The sequence below is a fragment of the Botrytis cinerea genome, chromosome 2 (genome assembly GCF_000143535.2).
Source record: "Botrytis cinerea B05.10 chromosome 2, complete sequence".
NCBI classification, from domain to species: Eukaryota; Fungi; Ascomycota; class Leotiomycetes; order Helotiales; family Sclerotiniaceae; genus Botrytis; species Botrytis cinerea.
The window spans coordinates 1,544,775-1,560,041 of record NC_037311.1 but is presented as its reverse complement, the minus strand read 5'-3'; the positions used below and the strand labels follow the sequence as shown (position 1 = coordinate 1,560,041).

General features: G+C 42.4%; 5 protein-coding genes across 5 annotated transcripts; 3 read left to right on the top strand and 2 right to left on the bottom strand.

The window, feature by feature from the left end:
* The first annotated feature begins 402 nt into the window (after positions 1–402).
* On the top strand, positions 403–2,585 carry Bcrgs5. The gene is made up of 4 exons (XM_001552847.2): positions 403–962; positions 1,018–1,352; positions 1,408–1,981; positions 2,033–2,585. The coding sequence occupies exons 1-4, from the start codon at positions 510–512 to the stop codon at positions 2,450–2,452; spliced, it is 1,782 nt and encodes a 593-aa protein (XP_001552897.1). The 5' UTR covers positions 403–509; the 3' UTR covers positions 2,453–2,585.
* Positions 2,586–3,915: 1,330 nt separating this feature from the next.
* On the top strand, positions 3,916–5,928 carry BCIN_02g04380 (hypothetical protein). The gene is made up of 4 exons (XM_001552846.2): positions 3,916–4,346; positions 4,403–4,811; positions 4,858–5,246; positions 5,300–5,928. The coding sequence occupies exons 1-4, from the start codon at positions 4,186–4,188 to the stop codon at positions 5,574–5,576; spliced, it is 1,236 nt and encodes a 411-aa protein (XP_001552896.1). The 5' UTR covers positions 3,916–4,185; the 3' UTR covers positions 5,577–5,928.
* Positions 5,929–6,538: 610 nt separating this feature from the next.
* Positions 6,539–8,663, bottom strand: BCIN_02g04370 (hypothetical protein). The gene is made up of 3 exons (XM_024691309.1): positions 8,317–8,663; positions 7,762–8,262; positions 6,539–7,718 (listed from the first exon to the last, which is right to left on the bottom strand). Exons 1-3 carry the CDS (start codon positions 8,539–8,541, stop codon positions 6,960–6,962), a joined length of 1,485 nt encoding a protein of 494 aa, XP_024547079.1. The 5' UTR covers positions 8,542–8,663; the 3' UTR covers positions 6,539–6,959.
* Positions 8,664–8,911: 248 nt separating this feature from the next.
* Positions 8,912–10,725, bottom strand: Bcygh1. Its single transcript, XM_024691308.1, has 6 exons — positions 10,477–10,725; positions 10,348–10,422; positions 9,553–10,298; positions 9,368–9,500; positions 9,239–9,312; positions 8,912–9,186 (listed from the first exon to the last, which is right to left on the bottom strand). Exons 1-6 carry the CDS (start codon positions 10,597–10,599, stop codon positions 9,105–9,107), a joined length of 1,233 nt encoding a protein of 410 aa, XP_024547078.1. The 5' UTR covers positions 10,600–10,725; the 3' UTR covers positions 8,912–9,104.
* Positions 10,726–13,991: 3,266 nt separating this feature from the next.
* On the top strand, positions 13,992–14,989 carry BCIN_02g04350 (hypothetical protein). Its single transcript, XM_001552843.2, has 2 exons — positions 13,992–14,567; positions 14,617–14,989. Exons 1-2 carry the CDS (start codon positions 14,191–14,193, stop codon positions 14,744–14,746), a joined length of 507 nt encoding a protein of 168 aa, XP_001552893.1. The 5' UTR covers positions 13,992–14,190; the 3' UTR covers positions 14,747–14,989.
* Positions 14,990–15,267: the final 278 nt, after the last annotated feature.

Here is a 15,267-nt window from a genome sequence, read left to right as displayed (position 1 = left end):
GGTTCTGGTTGGTTATGATTTAGGGTGAGGTACCTTGCTACATGGACCTGCTGTTCGTCTGATAATCACGCGGCTGGCTTCTGTGAAAGCCTGTGCCGTTCTCTGCAGTGTGCACATCGTCATATTCATTTGAGACAAGACGAACACCCTTTCCTTTACCCTTTGGATTCAACCAAAGTGGAGGAAATGGCTTTACCAATCATATCTAGATTAGATCGGAGTCCACCTCCTGAACAGGCGGGTCTGCGGCTCATGATTTTCCGTATCCTGATCTGTTTTACAGGCCAAGAAGGAAATCTTTGAGCACGGGTCGCTCCACACTGCCAAATCTAGTAGTTATCAAGACTCCAGAGCTACGCTGAAAATTGGCCCGCCCCTTCAATATTTACTACTTTACCTTAAGGAAGCGCCACTTTGTGGTTCGTTATGGCTTTGGCATTTTCTATGCGTTCTTTCTCACGTGTTTTTTGACTATTGCCCTAAGTGCTTCAGTTAGACTTGGCATAAAAATGACGGACGCAATTGACCACTACTATCAGAACAGGGATGGACCACCGTCGAGATCCTTCAGCGATGAGTACGATTCATACAACAAAACCGCCCCTTTACCTCCACTATCAGCATGTCCTGAAAGAGCCCAGACTCCAAATTCAAAGCGTGTTCCGATAACCCCCAATTCTGCCAAATCTACATCTGAGAGCCCACGCCGCATCACTTTTTCTAGAGATGCCGGAAGTAGCACAAAAGGCTCGACACAAACAAGTCCTAGTAATCAAGGAAGTGTAAGCAGTAGGAATGGTAGCAATGGCAATGGTTTAGGGCTGAGTAGCGCGGGAAACTTTGCAGATTTCTTTAGCTCTGAAGTGTTTTATATTGTGCTTCATAATCCAACGACCGCGCATCGATTCTTGAAGTTTTGTCAAGGTCGTGCTTGTTCGGAAAACCTTGAATTTTTGCAAAAGGTATGCTAATAATGAATTACTCGCGTGGAGTCAAGTGCTAAAGGTGCCAAACTAGATTGATGAGTATAATCGATTAATAGACGAAGCGACACGTCTTCTTTCCACGATTTACTCAACCTATGTTTCGTCAGAAGCACCAAAGCAAATCAATATTTCCAATTCTCATGCTCGACGATTATCACATGATATCAAGGGTGCGACGCATAATGTTCTTCCCGGTCTTGAAGACATCTTCAATGGGTCCCAGGAGCAAATTGAGAAATTGCTAGCTAGTGATTTGTATCCGCGTTTTGTAAAACACCAGGTTACTGCCTCCGCGACTATGGCGTTGGCAAATGATAAGGAAAGATATCCAGGTCTAGGTGACTGTTTTTGCTTGACTGATCCAAGGTATGTTTTACCCAAGGATTTCTGTTTTTCTAGATACCAAACTGACAAAACCAAGGCGAGCCGATAACCCAATTGTATTTGCTTCGGACGGGTTCGTCTCTGTCACGGGATATTCCCGATCAGATATAATACCTCGAAACTGTCGTTTCCTACAAGGATCGTTTACCGATCGACAAGCAACCAAACGTCTACGAACTTCCATTGAAAACTGTGAGGAGACAGTTGAATTACTTCTGAATTATCGCAAAAATGGCGATCCATTCTGGAATCTCCTTTACGTATCTCCTTTACTTGACGGTAATGGGGACGTCAGATTCTTTCTCGGTGGACAAATCAACTGCAGTACGACTATTCACAGTCGCACCGATGTTCTTCGAATTTTGAGTCTGAACGATGAGGACACCGGGAGCTTTATAGAGGGGAGTAACAAGACCCCGAGTGTTCGAAGCAAGGAGTCCAATACTGCAAGCAACTATGGGAAAACCTCATTTTTCAAAAGCTTCAAAAAGTACAAGGCGAATACTGTAGAAATCCGAGACGAAGCTGGGATGGAAGGCGAATTGATCGATCGGATCGGAAAGCTACAATTCAAAACACAAGTTGAAGAATTCTATACGGCTTATTCAAAGGTGTGTTCCGAGATACAAAAGCTGCTTGAACTTCACTGACATCCAAAACAGTATCTTGTCCTATCTTACCAACCACAGTCACAAAATCTAATTGTCAAATACTTCTCTCCGGGTATAGTGGACATGCTTAATCTAAACATGCCCAATGGCCTCGTAGCTCCTATTGTCGATAAAGATATCTTCAAAGTTCTCACAGAACACTCCCCGTCGTCTGTACCGCGCACCTTCAAAAATGTGGTTAGAGAAGGTATCAAAGCCGGACGAGCAGTATCAGTCGAAACGGGACTTCTGACTGGAATTGAAGAGATCAAGAAGTCACAAAATATTTTTAGTGGCACAACGACAAATAGAGAGAAAGGGTGGAAGAAGGCCGAGGAAAAATATGTCTGTCATTTTACACCTTGTAAAGATGAGATGGGCAGAGTTGGATGGGTCGTTTTGACTGTGGCGCCGAAGCTGGAGAGATTTTGAGGGGTTTGCTTTGGCGTTGGACTGCGATTACATGTAATGATACCCCCCCGGATTAGCATTTTTGCGTTTAGATATAGATGCCTAATAAGTTATTTTGGCAATTTGAAATGATTAAATAAACACTCTTTCCCCATCTCTCGGAGAACAATCATAAAACCTGGCTTTTTTATGTTCTTTCTGGCTTCTGAACACCATTTTGTAAACTATTTATGAATGTCCTGGAATACGATTAGGAACGAGAAGTCATCTACAATCTCAATTTTACTCGTGATAAAGGAAGTCTCTGGCATCAAAACATCCACCTCTGCGATCTCACACTTTCTTGAGCGAGAAACACCACTTCATTTGTTATCACGATTGTCTGGGCTATCCATCTAACTTAAATTAAGTGTACCGATTTAGACCACACCACGGCAAGTTTCCAGATAGCCGGCCCTGAATGCCTCGGTGCGCGAATTAGGCCCGGATGGACAATCGATGGATAATTTAAAATTACAGAGCAGCTTCAAGATACAGGGGAAACGAATCCGGCTGTTTCCTTCTGGAGATTGTGCTCGCGAAAAGAAGGGGATGGATAGTGTATGATCAATTAATTAGGTTAGGCTTTCATGTAGAAAAGTTAGGCGATGTGATGAAGGGGTTGGGTTGGGAAATGGGATGCTGGCTACGAATTTCGAATAGGGTGTGGGTGATATGGATCGTTGGATTGGAATGAGTTATTACTTGAACATTAGATCTTATTTTCGAGGTTCGTTCGTTCATTGAGTGGAAATTGCTGGTACGTGTGCGGGAATTGTAGGGGTTGGGAGTGTGTGGCTTCATCTGAGGTTTGAATTGTAATATATACTAGGATAGTTGGCACTTTTAACATATTATCAAAGGCGTCGTGACGGAGTGGTTAACGTGATTGACTAGAAATCAATTCCTTTCGGGGGCGCATGTTCGAATCATGCCGACGTCGATATCTTTTGATTTTTGCTCTCCCCGAAACCAACATTTCAATATGAGCGATTGCGATTGGGGTTCAATTATTTACGATACTTTTGATCCCTTAGACTGTCTTGCTGAATTTTTGTTCCTTCCTATTCCCATCTGAACTTTTATTTGTCTGTGGAGTTGCACAAGTGGATCAACTCCATAAAATAAAGGAGAAAAGTAAGCTTTGATTATCATCCGGATTGCCCTTCCTACGAAACTTTTACCATGTCTGGAAGCCATTCAAATCCTATCTTTGTCAAAGGAACGGCACTGCACGTGAGCTGCATGTAATAGTCTATGAGGGCTTTGAATCCCTTAGAAAGCATTCGCGTTAAAACTTCCAGTAATCAATCCAAAATATTCCTCCGATGAGTCTTCGCATGTGAGACTGCGTTTGTGGCTCCAATCACAAGCTGTGAATATTATTATGTTGCCGGCACAACATATCGCATACCACAATGAGCAGCATGCTATTCCTCAAATATGAGTCACGGCCTTGCGCATCGAAGGCTAACTAACTAGAATTGGCTGCTCGATTATAGATATCGCGTGGTTGGCGGCCGTACAGTCATCAGGCAATTGTGCGCCTTGGTCCGCGGACATTCCGATCTCCATCTTCTGGAATCTCCTGACATGGGAGCGGGGGCTTCAAAGAGAAAGAAGTGTATATAAATGGCTTCCATCAAACTTCCAGTTTGAAGTCAACATTCATTCACATCTTTCACTTTATTCTCGGTGTTTATCAGTATATCAATATGTCTCAAGAGATTTCGAAAAAAGTCATTGTCGTTGGCTGTGGTATTGCAGGTCCGGTGATTGCAATTCTGCTTCAGAAAAAAGGATATACTCCAATCGTTGTGGAAAAAGTTAAGGAACTGGGAGATGCAGGTGCATCGCTGTTTCTACAGCCCAACGGGTATGTTCTTGATGAATCGTCTACTTCAAAATGAAGGCTAATGATAGGTATCGTAGTCTCAAAGTACTCGACTTGGTCGGTCTTGCCACGATAGTAACTGATAATGCGCCATGGGGAGAATATTCTTTGGATCAGACTCATACAGGTGAAGTTCTTGGAAGCGGCGATTTTCTCAAGCATTTCAAGGAAATATATGGCCAGCCAGGTTGTGGAACTAAAAGAAGCACTTTCAATCTGGCTCTTGAAAAGGCTGTTGTAGATGCAGGTATCGAATTTCACTCGGGATGGAAACTAGCCAAGATTGAAGAGAGCGAGACCAGCGTGGTAGCGATCTCAGAAGCCGGAGAGAGGATTGAAGCATCGTTTCTCGTTGGTTGTGACGGCATTAAAGCTGCGTCGAGAGAGATATTGCTTAAACGTAAAGGATATAATGAGCCCGAACCTACATATACGGGATTAATCCAGGTTTGTTATACCATCCCTTTTCAGTGGCAATACTAACGTTGCCCAGACTACTGGATTTTCTCCCACACCGCCATCCCTTCGCAACACTCTCCTGAATGTTTTCGGTCCGTCCGCTCATTTTTTTCAATATCCCATCTCTTCGACCCACTCATCATGGGCAATCACACAGCGACAGAGTGAAGAACAAAAAGAAACGTGGCGCATATCAACACCCGAAGAGCTTGAGGATCAAAGGGCAGAGCTCTTAAGTCAATTCGATGACTGGACCGAGCCAATTCCAGAGATGATCAAGAGTGCGGAAAGATTACTTAGATATGGAGTCTACGATCGACCAGGCCTGGAGGCCAAACAGTGGTATGATGGAAGATGTATCCTCATTGGTGATGCTGCACATCCTACAAGTCCACATTTGGGCCAGGGTGCCAATCAAGCTATGTATGTTGATACTATTTCTCCAACTTTTTAGTGACTTGCTGATATTTTGATAGGGAGGATTGCTATCATCTCCAGCGACTCCTCCCCAACGCCGGTAGCGATCTTCCCACAGAAGAATTGACGAAGATTTTCGCCGAATTTGCAGAAATGCGACAACCTAAAACTGCCTTGTTAGTAGCGGGTGCTCGAGCACAAGGAGAACGAAGAGTTACCACGCCGGAAACGATGGAGAAAAGAAATGAGTATGTCAGACAGATGTGGAAGAATCCTGAGGTCTTCCAAAAGCCTTATGAAGAGACGTTGAGAGGGCCATTTGATGCAATGGCTTGAGGGATATCGATGGTAATGGATTGTAGGAAGTCGATGTAAGAAGTAGAAGCCTCATGCGTGGTTATTTGATGATTTCTTTGAGAATGTACGCACGGATTCACACGATATTTTCAAACGTATCCCCAAATTTTCACTTGCGTTTGTTGTTATTCAATTTATATTTCTCCAATAATTGAATATCAGTGCTCAGAACTCGATATCCTGCCGGCGGAAACAATCAAGTTGGTAAAAAAGTATACTTGGAAAAGTCATACAGACATTTCGTAAACCAAAAACAGGGGATAGGCTTAGAGATCTCATGCGATTGATTATCCATTGATATTTCTAATACCATGACGTGTGAGCGCCTCCAAATCATGACCAGTCTTGCATCTGCGCGGTACAGCTCCTTTAGATGTCCTTCGAAGTCATCAAATGTATTGCTAAGAGTATCAATGAATTCACACTCTGTGAAGTATGATGAATGATAGTCTTGTATCAGATTTTCCATCATAATGTATACTTTAGCGAGGGTGCTAAGCTAGTAGCTTTTGCTGAGTTAAGAATTTCTAAACGTAGTTTTAGCTCTATAGACTGAGGATGCATGATCATAAGAATCTTTCAATACAGAGCGGATAGAGAAGGTGCTTTACTATCCTACACAACAAGCAGACAATTTCTGGGTTTCCTTCCCAAGCATCTCTCAATGATCACTATTTGTGTCTGCGTTTTGTGGATGAGGCATCGTTTACTGAATTGAGTAAATATGGCAGAAATAAGGATTAGATAGATTCCTACCATCTCATTGATAATGTGGGAGTTGAATTGGAAATTCGAAAGGCATGATTAAGATTGTCTGCCGTCTAGTGTCCGTACTCGCTCTTCATGTCTCGGTCGATCTTCTCAAGCCATAATTTTCATGGCCCTGATAGCTAATGATACTTTCAGCGATTTAATACTTATATACCAAGACTTCGTCGAGTTGGCGAATGACAAGTAAATTGATGGTATTGAGTTTAGCTAACTGTAAATTACCAATTTACAAATATAACGCGTTCTTCTCTAAATACATCAAGACTAACACTATATCAGCAAGATATACATTGCTCAATATACACACCGATCTATCTTTTACCAATAAAAGATCACCGGAGTTTTTCATTGTGTTTAGACATTTAACATCCATACTTGACGGATTTTCAGCTTGCAATATGCATTTGTCTTTATCTAATTATTCCTCGATTATCAAGACACAACTAGACAGCCGCCAGATAGCCATCCCAGTACTATTTTCTAAACCAAACACAATCTCAGTCGGCCTAGCACCTGCGCCATTCCTTTTATTCGTCGTCACTGATGTTACAGGAATCTGTAATGAAATCTTCTAGTGTCGGTCCTTGCAGTTCATTCTTTTTGTTCTAATGCTTGGACTCGGAGGATTAAATCTTTGATGACAGATTGGTGGGTACTATTTATTTGTTGTTGTGTTCGCAGTTTATCTTGTAACACGGTGATCGTACGTTCATGGGCGCTGTTTTCAATTTCCAAGCCCTCGACACGTAACTCTAATTGTTTTATCCCAGGATAAGGCGACTCATGTTGATTAGATTCCTCAAAGATGAGTCGAGGAGTAGGCGGCGTGGCGCTGGGGCTGTCTAATTCGAATCTTTGCTGATTACTGAGCCTAACTTGGTCTGGCGTAGAAGATGGTTGATATTGGCTGTTTGTTCGAGATTGCTGAGAGATTTCTTGATTTAAGGGTACATGCCAAGTAGAGCCTGGATTTTGTGGTGCTGAGTATAGCGGGGTTACAGAAGATCTTGGAACTGCAGATCTAGATTTTGGCTTTCGAAATCTTTGTGGAGCAGTTCTTTTTGCAGCTTCGAGGGCTTCTCGTCTGTGTTTGACGCCATCTGTGAGCCTTGCTTCACCTCTTGATTCAGCCAACCTCTCTTCTACTCTATTGGCATGTCCAGTCGACTTTGCATGCCACTCCATATTCGAAACGTCACAGTTTTGATAATGCACCTTGTATAGTCGTCCTTTACAGTCGTGACATCTGATCTGTAGTAGTTCGTTCTCGTAAACAAGTTCGTATTGATCATCGGGATATTTTTCCCTCAATTCTTGGAGACCTTGAGTAAGCCAAGGAAGATTGACAACCTGAAAACGTTAGGGGTTGAATTAAAAGCCCTGTAGTACATACCTCTTGTGCAATCTTTTCAGCATTTGACTGCGCAGTCTCCGGGCTTTGCGACCCCGATTCCACTCGATGGCTAACAGATGATGGAACGACAGTCAACAATTCTGAGCTGGCCTGGTTTTCTTTACCATTATTTGATTGCTCTATGCCACGAGAACTGTCATTGGTATTGGGTGTACGCCGCCTTTTGTTATTTTGTATTGTTGTGGAAGATTCAAGAATATTGATATTAGTTGGGAAGAAAAAGCGCGACGCATCTGGTTCAAGTTCACTCATAGAGACAAACTCACGACTTATTATGCTATTTTGTGTCGCGAGGCTTGTACCAAACACTACTTGATTTGGCTCAGATATTCCTGAGCTCAGTAAATCATCACATGAATCGCCTGGTCTACAGCTTTCCGTCTGATAATCAGGGATCAAAACATAACTTTGCTCTATCGTTGCCGGCAAATTTCTACCAGAAGGCGTATCCTTTTCAGGTATTTTCACCAGAATGTTGGCCTGTTTTATTGCATCAGAAAATTCAGTTAAGAGCATAAGATAGATTCTGCTCACCTCGATCATCTGGTTCAAAATCCTTTTGACAAGTTCTTCCTTCTGTAATTGGGCAGACGATAGTGCTTTGGGAGACCATCGGTGCCGCAGACGATAACATGAAATAATGACTTGTGGACACAAACCTTCTTTAGAAGTATTAGCTCGATGGAAACGTATCATACTTGCAATGCATCTTGATACTCTTTTGTATAATGAAGAGTTGGTATCCAAAGGACTAGCCATGGCTTTGGCTCTCAAGAGAAACGTTCAATGCACAGCTTCTACACCTTTTCTACGGAAATTGATTATTCGCAGTCCAAGAAGTATGTCCATTCGCCTAGGTTTGACTGATAGGAGAGAGCGACAATATCAGCATTGGCATCTATGCAGTTGTTCAGGTTATGATTACACGTTTAATTGGGGACGTGTCGAGATGCGGATATATGTGGAGACCACGTTGGTAGGAATTGAGCCACATCACATCTTCTGTAGATTATGTAATCAAAACTTGGAGAGTGGCGCGTGCTTCATGTGCAAATTCAGCAATCTTAATATAAGTGTCGACACTGATAGAAAAGTTGAAATTTCGGAGACATATCAACAAAATTCTGGATGTTTAGAGCTACAATGGCGAGAAGATATATACGATTCAATGGTGCATTTGAACTTTACGCGTTGGTATACTGATATGTTACATAATTTCATCGCGCCAGAGAAGTTCATTTTTGCCCATCGACAAACAGATCTCAGAGAGTCTTTGAGATGGTGGTGGCTACTTCGCACACAACATAACTTCATCCCCCATTCTATTCCATCACACTCTCCATCCACGGATACACTGCCGAATTTGCCATTGGGTAACCCATGTGTAAGGCACCAGGAAAGAAACTACTAGTGTTAACGAACAAGCACCGGACTTATGAATGAGTTTGTAACTTACCGAGCTTCTTTTGGCGTTCCATGTTCAAACAACAGTTGGGAATCCTCGATCGGCATTAGTCCGTCCAAAGTACCCTATCAGATGTGCTGTCAGTCACGACGTATGTTACACATGCAATCAGAACCTTACATTGATAAGCAACAGTCTTGTCGAAGGCTTATCGATTACCCCGTTTTCCAGCAGTGAGAATTTCTTTTGGACGTTGCTCCTAAATTCTTCTATAGAGGTATACCCGTGCTTCAATGCCATAGCTGGACCAAGTCTAGGAAATATTAGACTTTATCTCCCCAGGCTCCTGGAAATAGGAAACTTACTGGAAAGGATACTCATGACCTTCAGCCTTTTCGAGCCAATCTTTACCGAAGAAGTAGTGAACCGCAGCACCTTGGGCAACAACTCCTCTTAGTTGATCCTTATGCGTGTGAGCCAGTCTGACGGCATAATACCCACCAGCACTCAAGCCCCATACCATCACGTGGCTCATGTCAAACCTGTCTCCTAATTTCATCCACTCTAAGACACTTGTCCACAATCTATCGGGAGCTGAAGGATCACTTGGATCAGAGGGGCAGTCAGCCGTCCCTGGAATCTCCGCAATTACGCATGCCCAACCGCGACTGATAAACTCATCGCTTCGAACTGTATTATCCGGTCGATATCCATCGAGTCCTGTCAAGAGAAGCACCACTGGTACTTTCGAAGTCTTAGTAGCTGGAGGGTATCTCACATAAAGTGGTATCGAGAGTTCATCTTGCTCTTCCGCATGTGTATGTTTAATCAAAACTTCTTCTACTGGACAGTCCCATTTCGTGGCAGCTTTCATATACACCTCTTTTTGGGCTTCCCATGCTTTCCACTTGACTTGGGAACTTATCTCTGGAAATTTGCCGATATATGGAAATCGTGCTATTCGATATACACAAGCGGCTCGTAGATAGAGCTCTGATGCTGAAGCTTGGTCGCCAGAAGCCACTAACTCATCTCCTTGAGCAGTAAGCTGTTCAGCAATTGGAAAGAAAGCTTCAGTGAACGCATCACCATATCCATCATTTATGTTATTCTGAGAATTGTCAATCATCAAAGAGTGGAAACAAGTGGGGAGGGCTCACGGCAATTAGATGCTCAAAGATGGGTTCGAAATCTTCAAATTTTCCGTCATGGAAAGGATATACACTCTTTGTGCACTATGAAATGTGAGTATCATGGCCGCAATCATTCCAGTCTCGGGAAGCATCTACAGGGAATTTCCATTTTGTCTCCCACAATGCCTTGACACCCTCATGATGAGGGAATTTCGCCTCAAATTTGTCACCCAACGTCCACGTTCTTCCACTGCCGAGTTCCGTTGCTTGAGATGGCATCTTTGTTATCTTCGAATTCGATGTTATGTGTGTTAAAGGTTATCAAAGTCCAATCTGTTTGCCTTTTAAGTTTCAAGAAATTCCGAGCTCGAATCAGTAAAATAGTCGGCCAATGATAGGGGGAACAGTGTTCGGACTCTGTGGGGAAGTCCGTGCCTGAGTTGGCCAATTCAAAATTCCCCTAGATCTGCACAAGGTTTCAGCTGAGTGAGATGAGCCAATACATCTTGAAATTTGAGATGATGGACATGAATAGTGGAGATGGGCTCAAGATTTGCTGCAGTCCAACATATTCTATGTGATGGTGAGGCTGAACAACACAACAATGATAGCCATAGCTATCGTTCACCGAGTTTGCCTCACAACATATTGTATGCCGCAACAAAGGTGACTATTTATCTGGATTCTATATTCTTTTATTTTGAATGTATCTTTCGGCATTTAGGGATATATAGCAGTGGGAGTGTTTAGAAAAGAAGCACAAACTTGGATTGAAAGACAAGATGTCAGTTCAAACACGTGATCACGAGGACGTCATCTCTCCCCGCATCTATACCATATCGTTGAATATAATCAATGTTTATGATTCTGATGCTAATCGTGTGGGTGACAATCTGTAGAAGATTTGCTTCTACACCTTTTGGTATCCTGAGTTCCATTCGGAGCAGGCGACTTTACAGGAGAACCAATATCAAATCATATTGCCCTTGATACACAACCAGATCTTATTCCTAAACACTCTCTATCCGGCGCTTTATCAAAAAAAGGGAAGAAAAGAATATAAATATTCGCGATATGCATGTATCCTAATGATGAACTGGAGAGGACAACTGCCATGTTGAGAGACTTCGGATTTATTGTCACGAGTGCGATCGGCTTTTTGGGTTTGATTTCGAACCAAAATCTACTGTGAGACGGCATCTCAAATGCAATATTCATGCAAAAAATGTTGCAAACAGGGGAATGTCTCTTGCAGAGTCGAGGGAACGCGATTTAGGGTGTGATGGCAACAGATGACGATATCTTATCTGTTTCTGAAGTTCGAGGCGACTCACAAAGTACAGTGTCCACAAGGGCTGGAACTTCAAGCATTTCCACTCGCAAGATGGACACCCAGGTGCAATAGCAATTTAATTGCCATTCACAGTCCATTTTTCGGTACAACAGAAACCAAATACAATACACAAGCGGCAACGGTCTGACTCCAACCCAATCTACCACACACACGCTCTCTCTGGGGAAAAGTGTACACAATTGGCAAAGGATACAGCTCATGAAGACGCGAGGTTCCTTTTTATCTCTGAGTACGTCAACTATAGATTCTTTGCTGGTCAGATTTAAATTCAAACACCATCTTGTGGTAATAATTCATTTGCGTCAATCGGAGCTTGTGGAAGCTCCCAGTCAAATTTCCTGAGGGAAACGAGGAAGTCAAAATTATCGGCAATTTTGCTCCCAAATATCAATATCAATCTAGCGAAGTTCTATGGACTAACAACAGACAGCAATGGAATTGAAGAGCTTCGCGGACGTATACACACATTGGAAAATGGTAATGAGAGTACAGGTGAGATTTTTTCGCGCAGAGTTGCTCGTATTTGAGAACAATTTGATGCAGTCATATACGAACAAAACATACTTTAGTATGCATAGATGAATTTTCGGTCATCGAGTATGAAAGTCACTGAATGCAACAAGAAAATTTTTCCTTGGTCATGCTTGAGTGGTAACGGGTTACAGCTAAGTAATTCTTCGAGCCTCCACCAAACAAAGAGACAGCGTGATACCCAAGTCACCAATTTATACATATATCTACACGATTCATTGAATGTCCATGCCATGACCATTTCATTAATGCAGAGCACATCGAGAAAATTGTAATAGAAATGTTGGAGGCAGTAAGTGGGACAAAATCTTACTCTGCAGGGAAAAGTTAAGTAGCATACATTCACTAGTTGTGCATACTCGAGTATTGAACTACTCACTTGATGACCTTCCTTAGGTTAATGTCATTTATTTTCTGTAGAGCCTTTGACACATTTTCTCCTATTGACATGAATGTATGGTATCAAGTACTACCCACATAATTCTCCGATTACTGATTGACAAGAGGCGAGGCGTTGACGACACAATGTTCACTCGACACACACTACGATTTTAGCTCAAATAACTTCGAGTATCTCTTTGGGGGAAAATAACAATAGAATAACGAGTCCTAGTATTTTCAACGAAACTCTCAATTAGAAATCTTTCTATTGTTTTTCATGATTGGAAAAGTACGTGTTTTGAATGCCGCTTACATTCTCAATATACAAATTAGAACCTCATTGATGACCTAACTCCGACCGGCAAATTGTTTCAAACCTTTAACCTTAAAATAAACTCTGTTTTTCGTTTATTCCTCCTTTCATTCTAAGAAAATCCTTCGGATCCTTATTATTCAGCGTTGAGGCTCGGGCTGACTGTGTTATAGGGCTATTTATATAAGCTCATCGTATTTATGGGGTCGTTTCGCATAAACGTTACATCACCGGTAAGCCTGTAATTGTACACCCAACGAAATCAGATGGTATGACGGGCACACGTGAAGTTTCGGTCTTCTGAGATTTAAATTCTTACATAGGATTTATTGCATCAATCTGATGTCGGAATCCGGCAGACACTTTGGAGTCTTTCTGCAAGGGGGCAGGAGCTCACATGTATGGATATTTCATTCATGCATAGCTCCGAATGGATTCGATAACATACATGTCTCACTTGATATTGACCGCAGTACAAGACATCAATTGATTGATTTGATCTTGAAATACAGAACGATTTTTGAAATAGGATCGGGATCATCTCCTACCATGCCATCTACTCGGCCGAGGAGACCCGCTGTCATGCGGAGCCAAAACTGTTGCGCAAAGTTGTCGTAGGAATGTTTTCGACTAATCTGTTTCTAATCCGACAGCAAGATTCACACCTGGAGTCGAAGCCATTCCATCTGTTCTGACTTTGAGCCTCTGCACCAGTATCTGAAAAAATTCCATTAATTCAGTTATATCAGGCTTGTCAAGTAATGTGAGAATCTGGGTGGGGGAAATTTCTGTCAATATTTTTCACCGAGTTCTCCCTTGCTAATATTCATGGTCGTTGATAATTTATTTGTATCTATTCATTACTATAAGGCTAGGAAGCTCTGCAGATACCTAGCATCTAATCTTTTGAAACCCCCAAAAAGTACCGCAAGTAATCGTTTCGGCTTGGTGGCTATGCGGGGCATTCTTCAGAGGATCAGTCAGATTCATTTCTTTTGAGAAAGCAATGTAACACTCGGATTTTATGCTTAGTTACCTACCTGCGTCCTTTTTTCTTGGCTTTAAGGCATATTCACGAAGGAACGTCCTACTGGCAGCCAAGTGAAGTTCCTGATTGTTAAGCTGTGAAATTTCCACGTTCCTGCTCATCAAAAAGATAATATAAATATCCTCAGATATCTTTTCTATACCACACCTTCAAACACAGCATTCTCTTCACTTCAGTCTCTACTACTCTCAATTAAAAACACTATCTTTAAGTTTATCTTTCGTTCCTCAAACAACAATCAAAATGAAGCTCTCTCCAATGGTCGCTTCCGCGCTTCTCCTTTTCCTCCCCGCCATCGTCTCCGCAGCTCCTACCTCATCTCCCGCTGAGATTTCCACCCCCGCTGAAATCTCCACCATCGAATCAGACCCTACGCAGCTCTTCGGTCGCGATGGCCAAACATGCAACGAGCCAAGACCCGTCATGACAGGCGACAAGGCCAAAGATGACGCCGCCACAAAGAAATACAACGATCTCAAGAAAAAGATGGCCGACGCCACCACTGCCGCCCACAAGGGACAAACTGCTTGTCCCTCCAGTTCGCTTACCGATTTCACTAAATCGAAGGATAAGACGAAGAGAACTCAGATCAAGACTAAGTGTGTCAATGGCTATCAAGCGTATGTATCTCCGAGGGTTTCTCTGGTTTGGTGATTAACTAGTGATTAGATGCGTCACGAACCGCAAGGCAGCTAATACTGCATGCACTCAACTTGGAGGAACTGTTGACCAAGGTCACTTGACTGCCGTCACCGTTTGCCAAACATCGCTTAACACCTGGAAGGCAAAAACTCCTTAGATAATGGAGCAATGTGTCATTTTCGACGCTTTGATTGACTTTTAAAGTCGGGGATGAAGTTTGTGGGATTTTCTATTTGATTTTGTTTCTGTTGTGTCTTCGCGAGAAGAATTTTGGCATTGGAGGGTTGTTTCGCTTGGATGGAAAGAAATTGCATACTGGTTGGATTGGATTTGGGTTTACTAGAAGTTTGTTTTTACCGATATTATCAATGCATAAAGGAGCTCGTTTGCACCCTTAATATCTTTTTCTTGCTGAGGATGAAGTAGAATCATTGGTACAAATTGATTCCAGAAGTGTTCGAGGCCCGTGAGAAGCTAGGATATCACATTTGGTTCGGATTTGAAAGATTCTTATGGGTTTGCGCCATGAGTCTGGCAAAGGTCAGATTTCTGTCTTTCGTTCTTGAGAAACCTACTTCACAGCATTTTGCGTAGTCTCACTCCCTAACTATCTTAAAAAGTGAGTATCGAGAGATTCATTGATAAACCGAAGTTAAGGGAATTCATGGGGGACTCTGT

What these genes read in the sequence shown, in the direction of transcription:
- BCIN_02g04380 (XM_001552846.2), top strand. Translation starts at nt 4,186, where the DNA reads ATGTCTCAAGAGATTTCGAAAAAAGTCATTGTCGTTGGCTGTGGTATT. An exon ending in CTGTTTCTACAGCCCAACGG is followed by an intron (nt 4,347 to 4,402) that starts GTATGTTCTTGA and finishes TAGGTATCGTAG; the next exon opens with TCTCAAAGTACTCGACTTGG. An exon ending in CAGGGTGCCAATCAAGCTAT is followed by an intron (nt 5,247 to 5,299) that starts GTATGTTGATAC and finishes ATATTTTGATAG; the next exon opens with GGAGGATTGCTATCATCTCC.
- Bcygh1 (XM_024691308.1), bottom strand. Translation starts at nt 10,599, where the DNA reads ATGCCATCTCAAGCAACGGAACTCGGCAGTGGAAGAACGTGGACGTTG. An exon ending in AGACAAAATGGAAATTCCCT is followed by an intron (nt 10,423 to 10,476) that starts GTAGATGCTTCC and finishes CACATTTCATAG; the next exon opens with TGCACAAAGAGTGTATATCC. An exon ending in GGTCATGAGTATCCTTTCCA is followed by an intron (nt 9,501 to 9,552) that starts GTAAGTTTCCTA and finishes AATATTTCCTAG; the next exon opens with ACTTGGTCCAGCTATGGCAT.
- BCIN_02g04370 (XM_024691309.1), bottom strand. Translation starts at nt 8,541, where the DNA reads ATGGCTAGTCCTTTGGATACCAACTCTTCATTATACAAAAGAGTATCA. An exon ending in TTTTGAACCAGATGATCGAG is followed by an intron (nt 8,263 to 8,316) that starts GTGAGCAGAATC and finishes GCAATAAAACAG; the next exon opens with GCCAACATTCTGGTGAAAAT. An exon ending in CTGAAAAGATTGCACAAGAG is followed by an intron (nt 7,719 to 7,761) that starts GTATGTACTACA and finishes TAACGTTTTCAG; the next exon opens with GTTGTCAATCTTCCTTGGCT.
- BCIN_02g04350 (XM_001552843.2), top strand. Translation starts at nt 14,191, where the DNA reads ATGAAGCTCTCTCCAATGGTCGCTTCCGCGCTTCTCCTTTTCCTCCCC. An exon ending in TGTGTCAATGGCTATCAAGC is followed by an intron (nt 14,568 to 14,616) that starts GTATGTATCTCC and finishes ACTAGTGATTAG; the next exon opens with ATGCGTCACGAACCGCAAGG.
- Bcrgs5 (XM_001552847.2), top strand. Translation starts at nt 510, where the DNA reads ATGACGGACGCAATTGACCACTACTATCAGAACAGGGATGGACCACCG. An exon ending in TTTTGCTTGACTGATCCAAG is followed by an intron (nt 1,353 to 1,407) that starts GTATGTTTTACC and finishes GACAAAACCAAG; the next exon opens with GCGAGCCGATAACCCAATTG. An exon ending in TCTATACGGCTTATTCAAAG is followed by an intron (nt 1,982 to 2,032) that starts GTGTGTTCCGAG and finishes CATCCAAAACAG; the next exon opens with TATCTTGTCCTATCTTACCA.